Source organism: Hemitrygon akajei, chromosome 24 (assembly GCF_048418815.1).
Source record: "Hemitrygon akajei chromosome 24, sHemAka1.3, whole genome shotgun sequence".
NCBI classification, from domain to species: domain Eukaryota; kingdom Metazoa; phylum Chordata; class Chondrichthyes; order Myliobatiformes; family Dasyatidae; genus Hemitrygon; species Hemitrygon akajei.
This window is the reverse complement of record NC_133147.1, coordinates 602,831-621,019: the sequence shown is the minus strand read 5'-3', so window position 1 is coordinate 621,019 and position 18,189 is coordinate 602,831. Positions and strand designations below refer to the sequence as shown.

Here is an 18,189-nt window from a genome sequence, read left to right as displayed (position 1 = left end):
GAACCAGGACAACGGTAAGTAGGGAGCTTAGATGATGTTCTGTTTTTGGTCAAGGCTCAACAAGAATGAAACAAGAGCAAGTTCACTATCACCACAATGGAACACCAATTGGCTAGAACGTGCATACTCACGAGGGTTGATTGCTGAGACCATTCCACAGCCCACCTGCAGGGCATGCAGACCCTGTGACAGAGTCCACAGTTGTGACAGGCCCTCTCTCCCTAGGCACAGCTCCCGAGATGCCAGAGACCTGAGCTTGCTGGAAGTCCCGGATGAGAGACTTGTCAAGAATGCATGGACTGGAACCCAATAATGTTTATTACCCCTCCCAATCCATGAGATACTAGACCCTGGCCCGTGGCCAGCAAGATGCCAGGAGGTGCTGCACAGAACAGACCAGGGAACCATTCAGCAAGCAGGGAGGAGGTGGAGAGAGTGTGACTGAAGCCAGGGTCAAGGTATTCACTGGCTTGAATTGGAACATGGAACTCTGGGTGGATCTTCATTGAACATGGAAGGCGCAATCTGTATCATACTTGTTGATAGTCTTTTCCACTACGAATGGACCTCACATAGTGTGGAGCCAACTTGCGGCTCTTGACTTTCAAGGGAAGATTTTCATATGCCAGTCAGATTTTCTCCCCTGGCATGAGAGGCCTCAGCCGTTGGCAGAGCTGATCAGCCTCCCAGGCATGTTATTTCTAAGCACGCAGCAGAGAAGTCCTGCCCATCTCCACATATGCTTGTAGTGTTGGAACAGCTGTTCAGCAGCAGGAACTCTCACATCAATCTTCTGGTCAGGGAAGATCAGAGGAGGGAGACCGCCTCTAATCCCCAAATTACTGAAGCAGCAATGCACAAGCGAGGAAGGATGGGCTTTGGATTGGCGTTGGCAGTGGAGGTATTGAAGGCTGTTTTCCACTTATCTCCTTCACAGATACAAACGAGGTTGTAAGTATTGTGCAGATCTATCTTGGAAAATATGGTTGCATCCTGGAGATGTTCGAACACAGAGGGTAGTAGTTCTTCACTATGATGCTGTTTAGGGGCCAATAATCAATTCAGGGACAGTGCGTGCCATCCTTCTTGATCACAAAAAAGAAGCCCATCCCTGCTGGCAATATTGATATACCCCAATGCTAATACCTCCTTGATGTAATCTTCCATGGCCATCGTTTCAGGATGAGAGAGGGAAATGAGCTGGCCGGAGGTGAGAGGTCAATGATGCAGTTGTATAGCCAGAGGTGGCCACCTTCTTACTGAAGATCTCAGGAAAGTCTACAGGTCAACAATGACATTTGACACAGAAGGGCATTCATCAGCTGGACCCAGATAGGGAAACAGACATACCTATCTGGAGTGCCTTAAGGACCAATCAATCCATGAGTAGTAACCGGAGGGAACCGGAGAAGGCCAAGCATGAGCAGCAGTTAAGGCGAATCAACCAGACAGAAGGAAAACTGTTCCTTTGCTTCTAGCACAAGCTGGAGGGGACCTGTGGAAAGGTAGATAGATCTTGCTGGTGCCCAGAGGCTGACCATCCAGAACCTTGACATTAATATTTGCTCTCACTCACTCAGCTGGAACTCTCCATTTTTGAGCTAGAGAGATATCCATGAGGATTCTGGCTGCCCAGAGTCAATAAATGCCTGAGGCTCAAGGATCTGAGACACCCACCGCAAGAAAACTAGGAGCATTACACAGTTAGGGGAAGATGCTTGCAGGGAGAACCGACCTATCAGAACTCCTCTTTCTGCTGACAAATACCTTCTTTTACTGGGCATGAAGCCTGGACGTGTCCTGGGATTGCCACAATAGAGGCAGAAACCTGTTCGGGGCCGGGTCTCATTCCCTCTGAGAAAAGTATGTGTACCCCACCTGCATAGGCGGACTCCTCTGTGGACTGTGTACTGAGTGATGAGGGAAAGAGTGAAAACAGATTGTAATCTAAAGAGTAGGAAACTCGGGACATTTTTTTTAATCTGTGTCACTCAGTTGCCCAGTTGTCATTTCAAATAGCCAGACTAAATAGGTCATCCAGGTTGTCCTGCTCATCATGCACTGTGATCTAGTGCTGCACCCCTATGTTCAGTCCCGCTGGAAGGCAGTGATTAGGGATCTCTCCTTCCACGCCATCTCCACAGCAAGCATGTGAAACTTTACTGCGTAGTCCCTTACTGTCCCTCTACCTTGGCACAGGTCCAGGAGTCGGTGGCCTCTCTCCTGACCCCATAATAGAAGATCAAAAACTCTCTTGAACTCAATAACAAACTGCCAAAATGACTGGGCTGTGGGGAACCTTGTTCCCATAGAGCATTAAACAGGCTGAGTGGTGGTCTGTCTAAGACAGGGGTTCCCAACCTTTTTGATGCCATGGAGCATTATCATTAACCAAGGAGTCCATGGGCCCCAGGTTAGGAACCACTGGAAGAAGTTTACCATATATGCCAATTTACACACATCATCACTGAACTGTCCAGATGGGCTTGGAAAGTCAGTTCACACTGGGTAATAAAATTCCTGCAACCATCAGGGTCACCAGAGAACTGGATGTATACTCAGTTCTGATCGGGATGCAGCTATGGGAATCCAAACATTAGTGTCCAAGGTTGATGAGGCTGCTAAAGAGGAAGATCTGGGAGATGCTGGGAATGGGACTGACATGACTAAAAGCTGCTAAATTGCTTTTGCGAGACCGGTAGTGGCTGTCACCCGATTCTGGCTGTCAGTAGTAAACTGCCAAACCGTGGCTGTGAGAGCAGTAGTCGCTGCCACCTGATTCTGGCTGTCAGTGGTGAGTTGCTGAACTGTCACTGTGTGGACAGGCACCCATTCTTCCAGCAGGGACTGCACTCACCACTGTGAAATTAGCTGTTGCACTGCATGATATTACGAACCCCGTAACTGGGTCACTTACCAGCAAAGATAGAGAGGTCCGTTGAAGTCTGATGGTACTATTTTTAACAGTATTTATTGATAAAAATACACAAAAATAATATCAATGCCAACATACAGATAATATACATCGTCAATACTAAATCTAAGAGTGCGGGTATAATAATAATCAATAAGAAATAGCTCTATCGTTGTCTAGGGGATAATGTATTGTCCGATGGAAATATAAAAGTCACTCAGTTCATACAGGCTTCAGCCTTTGGGGACCGCTGGGTTTTCAATTGTTGGAGAGAGAGAGAGGTTTTGAGAATAGAAACTTGCCAGCTTTCCTTTATCCGCTCTTGGTCCGTATTCGTCCTTTAACGAGGCCGTTCCGTGGAGGACTTGTCATCCGGGCAAGGATGGACACACACACAAGCCTCCACCGGTCTCATACGTTTCTCCTGGTGTGTCTAAAGGGGTTGTTCCCCAGACCCTCTTTTATCCTTACTCATGGGGTCTCAGATGTCAATCAGGTTGGGATGATGCAATCCCTTAACCAGCCCACTCTGGTCATTCCCTGAGGGCTTCAATGAATAGTACAGTACTCAATACACAATTCCGTCTCCAAGAGACAATGGCCGTTATCAATGGTTCCGCCTTTCTGGGGCCAGGACACATTCCAAACCTGTGTATTCTGGACGTCTCTCTCTCATTTCCTGGGTCCCAGACCAGAATTAATAGTGATCTTGCGATTCTCGAAAAGGAGGGGGCTACTTTGTACCCTTCGGCCCCTCAGAGTTGTGGCACATTTGTAACAATGACAAACACCAGCCATTCCAGCTCCTACTGATTTCAGTTTTTCCTGCACAAGCTTCAGTCCGGACTGGGCGTGACATTCCAAGAGTATCTGTCGCACTGCCAGTCACTTCTTCCAAAGCAGCTTCAGCTGACTGTAACTTCTCTCCTATCTGGCCAATGAATGTCAAAGCCAAGGTCAGCTGCTTTCTCTCTACTGGGTCCATTTTCTTCAGTCGAGAGGTGGGCAGGGGAGAAGTGTTATGGTCCAAGTGCAGAGAGAAAAACATTGAAGTGATTCAACAGTTCACTGACTTTTAATGGGAACTGTGCAGAAATGAAGGGAAAACAATAAACACTAGGCCAACAGGGTCATTAACTAGAACCATCAAGCTAAAGCTGATGGTGATACAATGGCTTGGCATAGCAGCTTGATATTCAATAAATACTGCTTCTTATAGACAATAGACAATAGGTGCAGAAGTAGACCATTCGGCCCTTCGAGCCTGCACCGCCATTTTGAGATCATGGCTGATCAATTACTATCAATACCCGGTTCCTGCCTTGTCCCCATATCCCTTGATTCCCCTATCCATAAGATACCTATCTAGCTCCTTCCTGAAAGCATCCAGAGAATTGGCCTCCACTACCTTCCAAGGCAGTGCATTCCAGACCCCCACAACTCTCTGGGAGAAGAAGTTGTTCCTTAACTCTGTCCTAAATGACCTACCCCTTATTCTCAAACCATGCCCTCTGGTACTGGACTCTCCCAGCATCTGGAACATATTTCCTGCCTCTATCTTGTCCAATCCCTTAATAATCTTATATGTTTCAATCAGATCCCCTTTCAATCTCCTTAATTCCAGCGTGTACAAGCCCAGTCTCTCTAACCTCTCTGCGTAAGACAGTCCAGACATCCCAGGAATTAACCTCGTGAATCTACGCTGCACTTCCTCTACAGCCAGGATGTCCTTCCTTAACCCTGGAGACCAAAACTGTACACAATACTCCAGGTGTGGTCTCACCAGGGCTCTGTACAAATGCAAGAGGATTTCCTTGCTCTTGTACTCAATTCCCTTTGTAATAAAGGCCAACATTAGCCTTCTTCACTGCCTGCTGTACTTGCTCATTCACCTTCAGTGACTGATGAACAAGGACTCCGAGATCTCTTTGTATTACTCCCTTACCCAACTCTATACCGTTCAGATAATAATCTGCCTTCCTGTTCTTACTCCCAAAGTGGATAACCTCACACTTATTCACATTAAACGCCATCTGCCAAGTATCTGCCCACTCACCCAGCCTATCCAAGTCACCCTGAATTCTCCTAACATCCTCATCAAGCCACCCAGCTTAGTATCATCAGCAAATTTGCTGATGTTATTTTCTATGCCTTCATCCAAATCGTTAACGTAAATGGTAAACAGCTGTGGTCCCAATACCGAGCCCTGTGGCACCCCACTAGTCACCACCTGCCATTCCGAGAAACACCCATTCACCGTTACCCTTTGCTTTCTATCTGCCAACCAGTTTTCTATCCATGTCAATGCCTTCCCCCCGATGCCCTGAGCTTTGATTTTACCCACCAATCTTCTATGTGGGACCTTATCAAATGCCTTCTGAAAATCGAGGTACACTACATCCACTGGATCTCCCTTGTCTAACTTCCTGGTTACATCCTCGAAAAACTCCAACAGATTAGTCAAGCATGATTTACCCTTGGTAAATCCATGCTGGCTCGGCCCAATCCTATCACTGCTATCTAGAAATGCCACTATTTCATCCTTAATAATGGACTCTAGCATCTTTCCCACCACCGATGTCAGGCTGACAGGTCAATAGTTCTCTGTTTTCTCCCTCCCTCCTTTCTTAAAAAGTGGGATAACATTAGCCATTCTCCAATCCTCAGGAACTGATCCTGAATCTAAGGAACATTGTAAAATGATTACCAATGCATCCGCAATTTCCAGGGCCACCTCCTTTAGTACCCTAGGGTGCAGACCATCTGGACCTGGGGATTTGTCAGCCTTCAGTCCTATCAACATCTTACCAGCATCACTCAAAACACCAGCCTTTCTCAACCAACTTGCCGTAGAGGAACCCTTGAAATAATAGGCCAATCAATAGGTCAGTATAGGTAAATTTAATATCAGAGAAATTTATACAATATACATCCTGAAATTCTTTTTCTTCATAAACATCGATGAAAACAAGAGTGCCCCAAAGAATGAATGACAGTTAAACATTAGAACCCCAAAGCCCCCCCACTCCCCCTCCCATGCACAAGCAGCAGCAAGGCAATGGCACCAACCCCACCAGCAAAAGAGCATCGGCACTCCTCACCGAGCGCTCAAGCAGGCAGCAAAGCATCAGTAAAGACACAGACTTGCAGGACCCCAAAGACTAATCGTTCACATACCACAGGTTCTCTCTCTCTCTCTCTCTCTCTAATAAGGGAAAAAGATGTGTCCCCATTTCACAGCAAGAACAGTTCGTTGATCTATGATGTTAAAAGTCTGTTACATTGCTTTTTCCGAGCTCTGTGCCCAGAGAGCCACGGCTGCTCCCGGTTTTCAGTTTCTCCCGTGATGCTTCAGTCAGGGGGACCAGCCTTGATTTGACCCTTCAGAGCCACGAAAATCTGGCACCCTGAAGGCAATCCCTGCATAAAAATTAATATATCTACAGCTCTCAGTAAGTTAGTGTGACCAGTAAGTTGTAGATATAATAATCCAAACATAATTGTCAATGCTCTTTTGAGTAGAGAATGAATTTTTAGCCAACCTTTCTTGGAAAAAAAACCATATAGTTAAGCCTAGCTTACCTTTCTTGAAATTAATCTTTCTTTCTCTTTCATAAATTTTTAAAACTCATAAGGCAAACATAATACATTTCTCTATTCTGGGTTGAATTTGAGATAAGGGGAGAAGATTTAGGACGATGAGGAGAAACTACTTTTCCCAGTGAGTGGTGAATCTGTGAAATTCTCTGCCCAGAAAAGCAGTTGAGGCTTCTTCACTAAATATATTTAAGATGCAGTTAGATATATTTTTACATAGTAGGGGAATTAAGGGTTATGGGGAAAAGGCAGGTAGATGGAGCTGAGTTTACGGACAGATCAGCTATGATCTTATTGAATGGCGGGGCAGGCTCAATGGGCCGGATGGCCTACTCCTGCTCCTATTTCTTATGTTCTTATGTAAGCAAACATGGATTTCACCTTCAACTGAAATGAGATGATTTCTATCCTTGCTCTTGATGTTTGTTAAACAAGAAAAAGCTTGCTCACACATGTAACAAGTTGAGAACTGCAGTAAAATGTTCATTGTTTTCCTATGAATGACAGGATAATCTACTTTCACAGAAATCCAGAACTTTTCCAGGGGCAGGTCGGTAAATCTTGTGAGGTGCATGATCAGAGTGCACCTCACAAAGTTCTTCCTCTTCTCTCAAAGTCAAGTTCTCAGGCTGAGCAGAAGATTCAGAGAAAGTATCAGCATGTTAATTGGTCACACAGTGTAAGTAGCGCACAGGCTTGTGGGTTTGTTGAAAAGTAGACGAAAAGGTATATGAGGGTAGGACATCAATGCTGTCTATTTGGACTTTAGCAAGACCTTCAAAATGGTCCCACATGGTAGGCTGATCTGAAAGGTTAGATCCCAATGAGTCCAAGGAGATTAAGTCAGCCAAGTAAGCTAGCCAAGAATATAAAGGAGGATAGTAAAAGCTTCTTTAGGTATGTGAAGAGGAAAAAATTAGTTAAGACCAAACTGGGCCCTTGAAGGCAGAAACGGGTGAATATATTATGGGGAACAAGGAAATGACAGACGAGTTGAACAGGTACTTTGGATCTGTCTTCACTAGGGAAGACACAGACAATCTCCCAGATGTAATAGTGGCCAGAGGGTAACGGAGGAACTGAAGGAAATTCACATTAGGCAGAAAATGGTGTTGGGTAGACTGATGGGACTGAAGGCTGATAAATCCCCAGGGCCTGATGGTCTGCATCGCAGGGTACTTAAGGAGGTGGCTCTAGAAATTGTGGACGCATTGGTAATCATTTTCCAATGTTCTATAGATTCAGGATCAGTTCCTGAGGATTGGAAGGTAGCTAATGTTATCCCACTTTTTAAGAAAGGAGAGAGAGAGAAAACAGGGAATTATAGACCAGTTAGCCTGACATTAATGGTGGGGAAGATACTGAAGTCAATTATAAAAGATGAAATAGCAGCACATTTGAATAGCAGTAACAGGATCAGTCCGAGTCAGCATGGATTTACAAAGGGGAAATCATGCTTGACTAATCTTCTGGAATTTTTTGAGGATTTAGCTATGAAAATGGAAAAGGGAGAGCCAGTGGATGTAGTGTACCTGGACTTTCAGAAAGCCTTTGATAAGGTCCCACATAGGAGATTATTGGGCAAAATTAGAGCACATGGTATTGGGGGTAGGGTACTAACATGGATAGAAAATTGGTTGGCAGACAGGAAATAAAGAGTAGGGATTAACGGGTCCTTTTCAGAATGGCAGGCAGTGACTAGTGGGGTACCGCAAGGCTCAGTGTGGGACTGCAGCTATTTACAATATACATTAATGATTTAGATGAAGGGATTAATAGTAACATTAGCAAATTTGCAGATGACACAAAGCTGGGTGGCAGTGTGAAATACGAGGAGGATGTTAGGAGAATGCAGGGTGACTTGGACAGGTTGGGTGAGTGGGCAGATGCAGTTTAATGTGGATAAATGTGAGGTTATCCACTTTGGTGGCAAGAACAGGAAGGCAGATTACTATCTGAATGGTGTCAAGTTAGGAAAAGGGGAAGTACAATGAGATCTAGGTGTTCTTGTACATCAGTCATTGAAAGTAAGCATGCAGGTAGTGAAGAAAGCTAATGGTATGTTGGCCTTCATAACAAGGGGAGTTGAGTATAGGAGCAAAGAGGTCCTTCTGCAGTTGTACAAGGCCCTAGTGAGACCACACCTGGAGTATTGTGTTCAGTTTTGGTCTCCAAATTTGAGGAAGGACATTCTTGCTATTGAGGGAGTGCAGCGTAAGTTCACAAGGTTAATTCCCGGGATGGCAGGACTGTCATATGTTTAAAGATTGGAGTGACTGGGCTTGTATACACTGGAATTTAGAAGGATGAGAGGGGATCTGATTGAAACATATAAGATTATTAAGGGATTGGACACACTAGAGGCAGGAAACATGTTCCCGATGTTGGGGGAGTCCAGAACCAGGGGCCACAGTTTAGGAATAATGGGTAGGCCATTTAGAACGGAATTGAGGAAAAACTTTTTCACCCAGAGTTGTGGATCTACGGAATGCTCTGCCTCAGAAGGCAGTGGAGGCCAATTCTCTGGATGCTTTCAAGAAAGAGTTAGATAGAGCTCTTAAAGATAGCAGAGTCTAGGGATATGGGGAGAAGGCAGGAACGGGGTACTGATTGTGGATAATCAGCCATGATCACATTGAATGGTGGTGCTGGCTTGAAGGGCCGAATGGCCTACTCCTGCACCTATTGTCTACTATCTATTGAGTCAGAGGTTGGAAGCAGAGGGTGGTGGTTGAAGGGTGTTTCGCAGAATAGAAGCCAATGACTAGTGGTGTGCCACAGGGGCCGATATTGGGACTCTTGTTTGTTATTTATATAATTGATTTGTATATAAATGCACAATGCTTGATCAGTAAGTTTGTGGATGTCAAAATTAGAAGGTATTGTTGATAGTGAAGAAGGTTACTGTTGATCACAAGGTGATGTAGATCAGCTAGGGAAGTAGATCGAGGAGTGGCAAATGGATTTCAATACAGATAAATGTGAACTGATGTAGTCTTGAAAGTCCAACCAACTTAGGACTTGTACTATGAAAGGTAGGGAACGAGGGAGTGCGTGAGGGACTATGGAGTACAAACGCAGAGTTCATTGAAAGTGGCATCACAGGTTGATAGGATGGTGAAAAAGTAATAGATCATGATTGCCTTCAGTCAGGACATTGAGTACAGTAGTTGATACATTATGTTGTGGTTATACAGGTTGTTGGTGAGGCTGCATTGGGAGCACTGTGTAGTTTTGGTCAACCTGTTATAATAAAGATGTGTTTAAACTGTAGAGTGCAGGGAAGACTTACCAGGATGTTGTCAGGACTTGAGGGCCAGCTTAGGTCTCTATTCCTTGGAATATAGAATGAAGGGTGACCTTAAAGTAGGATTTACGATTAGGAGAGGCGTAGGTAAGATGGATGGTCAGCTTTTTTTCTCCAGGGTAGGAGAGTTTCAAACAAAGGGCCATAGACTTAGGGTGAGTGGGAAAAGATTTAAAAGGGACCTGAGGGGCAACTTTTTCACCCAGAGGGTGGTGAGTACATGGCACGAGATGCTAGAGTGGTTGAGGCAGGTGAAATAGTTTCATTGAAGAGGTATGAGAGTAGTCACATGGAGAGAGGGGCTTGGAGGGAGATAGGCCGAATGCAGGAAATCAGGACTCACTGGGTTGGTACTATGGTGGTGCTGTATTGCTCTGTGACTCCATAATAGCAAAATTTAGAAATACAAATTTAAATAAAGAAACACTCCCTTCTGTTGTCATTGGGTCAATTACAGATACAGGCCATTCAGCCCACAACCTCCTCAGTCTGTTTCCCAGAGCTGAGGTATCAAGGACATTTAAAGATTTAAGAGGAACTTGAGGGGCAAGTTTTATTTAATTTACGTGGAATGGACTGCCAGAGATAGTGGTTGAGGCAGGAACAATAACTTTCAAGACAGTTGGACAGGTACATGGATTAGAAATATTCCGAAATTTATAGGCCAAATGCTAGGAGTGGTATCTTGCTTGACATGGACCAGCTGGTCAATGGGCCTGTTTTCCTGTGGTGGAACTCCATGACCAATTCTCTGCATCCATGCTTACCATTATGGGACACATCATTATTAACACATCTTTCAGTATTTGTTAAGGTTCCATGTGGTTTTTGACTTTATAACTGTTGTCCCATTTCATTTAGAACTGCATTCTTTGTTGGCAAAGCCTTTCTTGTGTTTAAACAATTTTAATGATTCTTTTGTTAATATTTGAGGTATCAATGTTATAACCATTTACTTCTCTTCAGCTTATTATTTCCAATTGCATTAAATCTCACTTGAGAAGTGATACATTCAGCGCCCACCAGCTGCCTTTAAAGCCCGTTTCCTAAACTAAGTTGCTACCCTTTGCCTCAGTTCCCTGGGAAAGAAAGAAACATGGATCTGCTGAAATTTTTTTTTTTTCTTTGCAGGGAGTGTTTGACCACTTGTGGAAGTCTGATTGACTCTTCAGACAAGGCAGATTTAAAGAATTTGAATCCTAAATGAATCAACAGCTGTAAAGATGTGTACTTTGAGGTATTCAGCGTGGAAACACCCCCTTTGGCCCAATTTATCCATGCCAGCCATGGTGTCCAATTCAGCAAGTCCCATTTGTCCAACTAAACCTTTCCTGTACAAACACTGCAATTGGACCCACTCCCAAAACTTCCTCTGGCAGCTTGCTCCATCTCACTGCCATACACAAAAAGGTTGTCTCACTGATTCCTTTTCAAATTTTCCCTTCTCACCCTAAATTTAGATTCTCACACTCTGGGAAACACTGTGACCATTCGTTTTCTCAAGGTTCCTCATTATTTTATAGATCTATTACATCACACTTTGCTCCCCCACACTCCAGGGAAAAGGCCAGTCTCTCCTTATGACTGAAGGCTTCCAATCTCAGCTATTGTTGCCATACTCTTTCCAACTCAATGACAGCTTTCATTTAGCTACATACAACATTCCAAGTGTTGTCTCATCAACCTTGTGTGCACTTATAAAGTGACATCTCAACTCTGATCAGTGCCAGCAAGCATGTTAAGTGCCCTCACTACATACTTGTACCCTGAGGTGTCTCTGTTCTACAAACCACCCCCACCCCCCACCCCCAGGGCTCTGGCATTTAATGTGCAAGTCCTGCCTTCGTTTAACTTCCAAAAATGCATCATTTCACACTTCCCTGAGTTAAAATCCATCTGCCATTTACCCAGTTGATCTCAATCTCAAACATCACTGTCCATTGATGTTGCCTGGTTTAGAGGACATGTGCTATCATGAGAGGCTGGATAAACTTGGGTTGTTTTCTCTGGAACTGCAGAGGCTTAGGGGAGATCTGATATAAGTTTATAGGAGAATGAGAACATAAATAGTGGACAGGGAGTATCTGTTTCCCAGGGTTGAAATGTCTAATACCAGAGGGTGTGCATTGAAGGTGAGAAGTAGTTCAAACATGGATGTAAGGAAGATGGGGGGATATGGACATTGTATAGGTAGGAGGGATTAGTGTTTGGACATTTTTGATTTGTTTTATAGTTGGTTCAGCACAACATTGTGGGCTGAATGGCCTGTTCCTGTGCTGTATTGTTCTATGTTCTATTGTGCCACCAATTCTACAAACTTACTAACCATGCCACCTACACTTACACTTCCGTGCAACTGTTAATACAGATGATGAACGAACAATGTACCCAACCTTGACCTGAGGCTCACCGCTGGTCAGCTCCAGTCCAAAAGCACTGCTCCAACTACCACAAACCAATTGTATCCAAATTGTTAAGATCACCTGGATCTCATGTGACCTAATCTTCTGGACCAGCCTACTACACAGCACTTTGTCAAAGGCCTTACTAAAGTAGACAACATCTACTACACTGCACTACATTTATGAAAGATGATTTGCCAGCACAAAGTTAATACTGACTATTCCTAAGCCTTCCTTGCCTTTCCTTCAGTTAATTTCCCACCACTAATGTTAAGGCTCACCAGTCTGTAATTCCCTAGGTTGTCCTTATGCTTTTCAATTAAGGCAGGAGATCTGCCACCTCCAGTCATGTCTCTGCTCCAGAAGTTGAGGAAAATAACACAACCTAAACCTTTGTCATTTGGAGTAATATCAGTAATTTAATCTTCTAGAGTATATATTGTCTTCAAAACTTGTAATTAAATAAAAACAGGACAGTCGTCACCCTCCAACCTTCAAGAGTTCGCAATGTATCTTTAGAAGTTAGATACTAAGACCAGACAGATTAAATGAGGGAGGTTGCAATTATACATACACTGTTTTGATTATTATTCTTCCAATGGATGTGGGCTTCACAGGCTGAGTCAGTGTTAAATGACCATCTCTTAACTGCCCTTAAGGAGGTGGTGGCAGAGCTACTTCCTCAAACAGCTGCAGCCCTTGAATCGTGGATATACCCTTAATGCTGTTCATTCTAACCAGAGGTCAGAATGATGATTCAACCTGCTGCTTAAAACTGATGCAGTTTTACTGGTCACCATTAGATCAAACAGCAGCTTTGGATAGTTTTTCACTCCATCAAACCCTTATCACCATAGAATCAACTTACAATAATGCAAAGAAATTTACACTTTATATTTTGTGTAGAAAAACATATTTTTATTGGGATTGATGCACATTATATTTAGCAAGACCCTCTCACAGAGAATATTTGATTGTATTTCAAAGGAAACAATGTAAATGCTGCAGCATTCGGGGCAAAAGCCTTTAAATACGTATTGTACACAACAGGAGAACAAGCTGCTTCCTTCTACTGGTCAAATAGAAATGCAGTCATGTCTGCAAAATGGGACATTAGGCTTGTGGGATAGAAGCAAACATTTTCAAAAGGAAAAGGGGGTCCTTACTGGAGGACATACTTTTATCCAAACTCCTGCATTTGGAGATGGTGCTTAGACACCGACAGTCCCAATTCAGCATTAACAGAATAGCAAGTTTGTATAGAAAAAGGCATTTGAAAGCTAGAACCAGCTACGAGCCTTGGCCTTCAGGATCAGGGGCTCCTTCCGGATCTTCATCATTGTAAATATTTTCAGCCTGTGGGGAAAACAATCTTGTTTAAGTATTAAAGCAGCACTGAAACTAGAAAAACATTAATACCTACTGGCTAAAAGATGCACTTTCCAAGTGTCACTAACTAAATAAACACATTGTTTTAGAAAAAGTCTACTTGGTCGCTGTACTCTTCTACAGCATCGTAACTCTCGTACTCAGCGTCATATCCAATTAAGTGATTAAACCACAAGGAGCTAAATGCTTGTACATGGAGGTCTCTCTGTTTTATAACACTGCCCAGGGTCTTCCATTCACTGTGTATGCCATGTCCAATGAAGTGGATAAACCACGAGAAACTATGTGCTTGTACATGGAGTTTTCTCTGTTCTACAACACTCACCAGGGTCTTCCATTCACTGGGTATGCCATGTCCAATAAAGTGATTAAACCACAAGGAACTATATGCTTGTACATGGAGGTCTCTCCGTTTTATAACACTCCCCAGGGTCTTCCATTCACTGTGTACATGGCAGCTTGGTTTAATGTCAATCCACACCTGCCTAAGTTAAATTCCATATGCCATTCTTCCACCCACCTTCCCAGTTGATAGAGCTCCTGCTATAACATATATAACAATTACAACACGGTAACAGGCCGTCTCGGCCCTTCTAGTCCATGCTGAACGTTTACTCTCACCTAGTCCCACCTACCTGCACTCAGCCCACAACCCTCCATTCCTTTCCTTTCCTGTCCATATACCTATCCAATTTTTTTAAAAAATTACAAAATCAAACCTGCCTCTACCACTTCTAGTGGAAGCTCGTTCCATACAGCTACCACTCTCTGAGTAAAGAAGTTTCCCCTAGTGTTACCCCTAAACTTTTGCCCCTTAACTCTCAACTCATGTCTTCTTGTTTGAATCTCCCCTAATCTCAATGGAAAAAGCCTATCCATGTCAACTCTATCTATCCCCCTCATAATTTTAAATACCTCTATCAAGTCCCCTCAACCTTCTATGCTCCAAAGAATAAAGATCTAACTTGTTCAACCTTTCTCTGTAACTGGTGCTGAAACTCAGGTAACATTCTAGTAAATCTCCTCTGTACTCTCTCTATTTTGTTGACATCTTTCCTATAATTCGGTGACCAGAACTGTACACAATACTCTAAATTTGGCCTCACCAATGCCTTGTACAATTTTAACATTACATCCCAACTCCTATACTCAATGCTCTGATTTATAAAGGCCAGCATACCAAAAGCTTTCTTCACCACCCTCTCCACATGAAATTCCACCTTCAGGAAACTATGCACCATTATTCCTAGATCACTCTGTTCTACTGCATTCCTCAATGCCCTACCATTTATCTTGTATGTCCTATTTTGATTAGTCCTACCAAAATGTATCACCTCACACTTATCAGCATTAAACTCCATCTGCCATCTTTCAGCCCAGTCTTCTAACTGGCCTAAATCTCTCTGCAAGCTTTGAAAACCTACTTCATTATCCATAACGCCACCTATCTTAGTATCATCTGCATACTTACTAATCCAATTTACCACCCCATCATCTAGATCATTGATGTATATGACAAACAACATTGGACCCAGTACAGATCCCTGAGGCACACCACTAGTCACCAGCATCCAACCTGACAAATAGTTACCACCACTACTCTCTGGTATCTCCCATCCAGCCACTGTTGAATCCATTTTACTACTTCAATATTAATACCTAATGATTGAACCTTCCTAACCAACCTTCCATGTGGAACCTTGTCAAAGGCCTTACTGAAGTCCATATAGACAACATCCACTGCTTTACCCTCGTCAACTTTCCTAGTAACCTCTTCAAAAAATTCAATAAAATTTGTCAAATACGACCTTCCACACACAAATCCATGTTGACTGTTCCTAATCAGACCTTGCCTATCCAGATTAACTATATATACCATCTCTAAGAATACTTTCCATTAATTTACCCACCACTAACATCAAACTTACAGGCCAATAATTGCTAGGTTTACTCTTACAACCCTTTTTAAACAATGGAACCACATGAGCAATATGCCAATCCTCCAACACCATCCCCACCTCTACCTTGGAAAATCTTCACTGACTACCACAGTATCAATTCTGATGCTATTCATCAAATTAGGCTACATCCACACTAGACCGGATAATTTTGAAAACACTGGTTTTGCATACAAATGATAGGTGTCCACACTATGCGTTTTTGAAAATATCTCTATCCACATTGAAACGGAGATTTCGGCGAATCTCCTCCTACTGGGCATGTGCAGGACACATCTGAAAACAAGCGACATGTTTGGTGTCAAATCTTGCTGTAAAAATGCACATTTGTGTAGTTACAGACTAGAAAAACTTAAAACGACGGACAGCTGTTGGCTTTCGTGCAGGAGAACTTAAATTAAAAAAACAAATACTGGATCTTATGGAGGTAACCGACAGGGAGTTCATGGACAGATTGATCCGGCTGACGACAAACATTAAAAAACTGACTAACTCTGTTGCATTAATAAAGCACCTTGTTAAATGTATAAAACATGTCTGCATCAGTGTTATCTTGTATTTCCATACAATGTTACATTAGGCTGTTACACATCTATTGTCAGAGAAGTACTAGCATAAATAGGTAAACCACCTTCATATGAGCAAGGACAGAAAACAGTGAGTATACTTATTTATTCAATAAGTTATGGGTCAAAGTATTTGGTGAATACATTTCTAACTCTTCTGGCTTCAGTCTCATTGCCGTCTGTTCTGAAATTGTTAGGCTGCGTTCAAGAAAACAATGAAATAGCACGCTGCTGTCTGATAGCGTTTTCAGAAGTCTCCGGTTACCCCGTCCACACTGATCTGCCCGAGCAGCGTTTTCAAAAATACCCACCCTGGAAAGCGTTTCTGAAAAGCTCCGGTTTTGGGGGACGAAAACGCCGCTTTAGTGTGGACGGAGGGTAAAAACAAAGAGAAAAAGCTTCGGTTACTGATTTATCCGGTGTAGTGTGGACTTACTAACTATATTCTTATCCAAGTTGTTAATATACATGACATGCAATAGCAGAGCCAGCACCAATTTCTGCAGCACATCACTGGACACACACCTCCAATCTGAAATACAACTCTCCACTATCGCCCTGACTGCTACCACGAAGAACAAATACATATCTTGCAGAGCTGCCTTGTCAGTGGTTGAAAAGATGAACAGAAATCAAACCATTTGGAAGCCCTAGCACATGTCGCTTTTATACAAAAGACTGAAGATGTCAGTGCGTTGATAAGTTAAACATTTCGCACGAGTGCCCCTTGGGAAAAGTTTCATTATCAATCTCCCTTCCTGTAAAAATGTGGCAGTAACGTATCCCATGGCATTTCACAGTAGCTGGGAATAGGGCCAAGTGGATAGACACCAATGAAATTGATCAACTTCACTCTGCAAAGCAGAAGTGGGCTCCTATTTCTCATCTTATTGAGAAATTTAGAACTTAAATGGATTAACTCTGTAGACAGTATGTACTGCTTCAGACTTTTGAACACATTAGTTGTGCTTCCCAATTGTTAGACACAAAGAGATGGGAAATATAAAATACAGAACAGAGGTGGTTAAGAGGCTGAATTAGAATAAATAGGAAGGGCATCTTCCTTGATAGAAGTATCAATGACACAGATAGGTACATTTACTGGATTTGAGGGGTGTTGAGAAACAAATATTCTCACCCAGAAAGAGAAGAGGTGCAGAACTTGCTATCTGAAAGGGTGTTAAGTGTAAAAACTCTCACCCCATTTTCAAACCAGGTGAACACAATGAGCTGTTAATTTACAAAACTACAAACTGAGAACAAGGAGGTGGGATTTGCTCCAACATGCTAGCGGATAGGTGAACCCCCTCCTATTGTTGTTACTTTAATGAATTGATTCAATTTCAACATTCTTGCTTTCCAAGATGCAAAACATTCTTACATGTTGGAGAAAAGAGTCCAAACTCACCATTTGCCACACCTGCATGATGTTGTCTTCAGATACAGAACAAATTACCCAAGGTTCATTTGGATTCCAAGAGAAGTCTGAAATTTTAGCTGTGTGTCCGCCATGAATAAACTAAAAAAAAACATTTTACATCAGTAATACAAACCTTAATCAGTGCACCCAAAAGATCTTGTTTTACACTCACTAGTATGTGAGAAATAAACTAGAGCTGACAGTCACACTCACTATGTGTGAGAGAGAAAGTAGAGCTGGTTGTCGCACTCACTGGTGTGTGAGAGATAAATCAGAGCTGGTAAATTACAGGGACTTGATGCCAACTCAAAACTTTAAAGTAAGGAAAATGTTGGTCTTTTGATAGACTGCTTTGTTGAGGATGGTGTCATCAACAACTTGAGTATAGTAAGCTCCAAATGGTTTAAAATGTCATTAGGTACATTCCAATAAAAATACTTGGGAAAAAGTGAAATCAAAAATGCAAGTTCTTTTCAGCATCTTAAAAAAGTGTTACACAAAAACTGGAATTGGTTTCAAAGAAAATGAGCTGACTGAACTGTTCTGGCAGCCATCTGTAGATGAGAAGGGATGATAGGATTTGCCAATAAGCAACTGTGTATTAGGTCCTGGGTTCAATTCACGCACTGACAAGAG

At 42.8% G+C, this 18,189-nt stretch overlaps 2 protein-coding genes across 6 annotated transcripts in view; one reads left to right on the top strand and one right to left on the bottom strand.

Annotated features, from left to right (window-relative positions):
* The window catches only part of LOC140715783 (syncoilin-like), a 37,761-nt gene extending 21,425 nt beyond the window's left edge, over nucleotides 1-16,336 (top strand). The window contains exons 4-5 of one of the 2 annotated variants that reach the window (XM_073028168.1): nucleotides 10,950-11,055; nucleotides 15,903-16,336. In XM_073028168.1, coding sequence (XP_072884269.1) covers nucleotides 10,950-11,025 — 76 coding nt within the window. In that variant the 3' untranslated portion in view covers nucleotides 11,026-11,055; nucleotides 15,903-16,336. Of the gene's footprint in view, nucleotides 1-10,949; nucleotides 13,122-15,902 lie in introns of those variants that run through there. The other variant, XM_073028166.1, reaches the window with a different exon arrangement.
* Nucleotides 13,111-18,189, bottom strand: part of LOC140715781 (histone-binding protein RBBP4) — a 57,340-nt gene continuing 52,261 nt past the window's right edge. For all 4 annotated transcript variants that reach the window (XM_073028164.1, XM_073028162.1, XM_073028163.1 and 1 more), the window contains 2 exons: nucleotides 17,542-17,652; nucleotides 13,111-13,576 (listed from right to left, as the gene is read on the bottom strand). In XM_073028164.1, coding sequence (XP_072884265.1) covers nucleotides 13,511-13,576; nucleotides 17,542-17,652 — 177 coding nt within the window. In that variant the 3' untranslated portion in view covers nucleotides 13,111-13,510. The remainder of the gene's footprint in view (nucleotides 13,577-17,541; nucleotides 17,653-18,189) is intronic.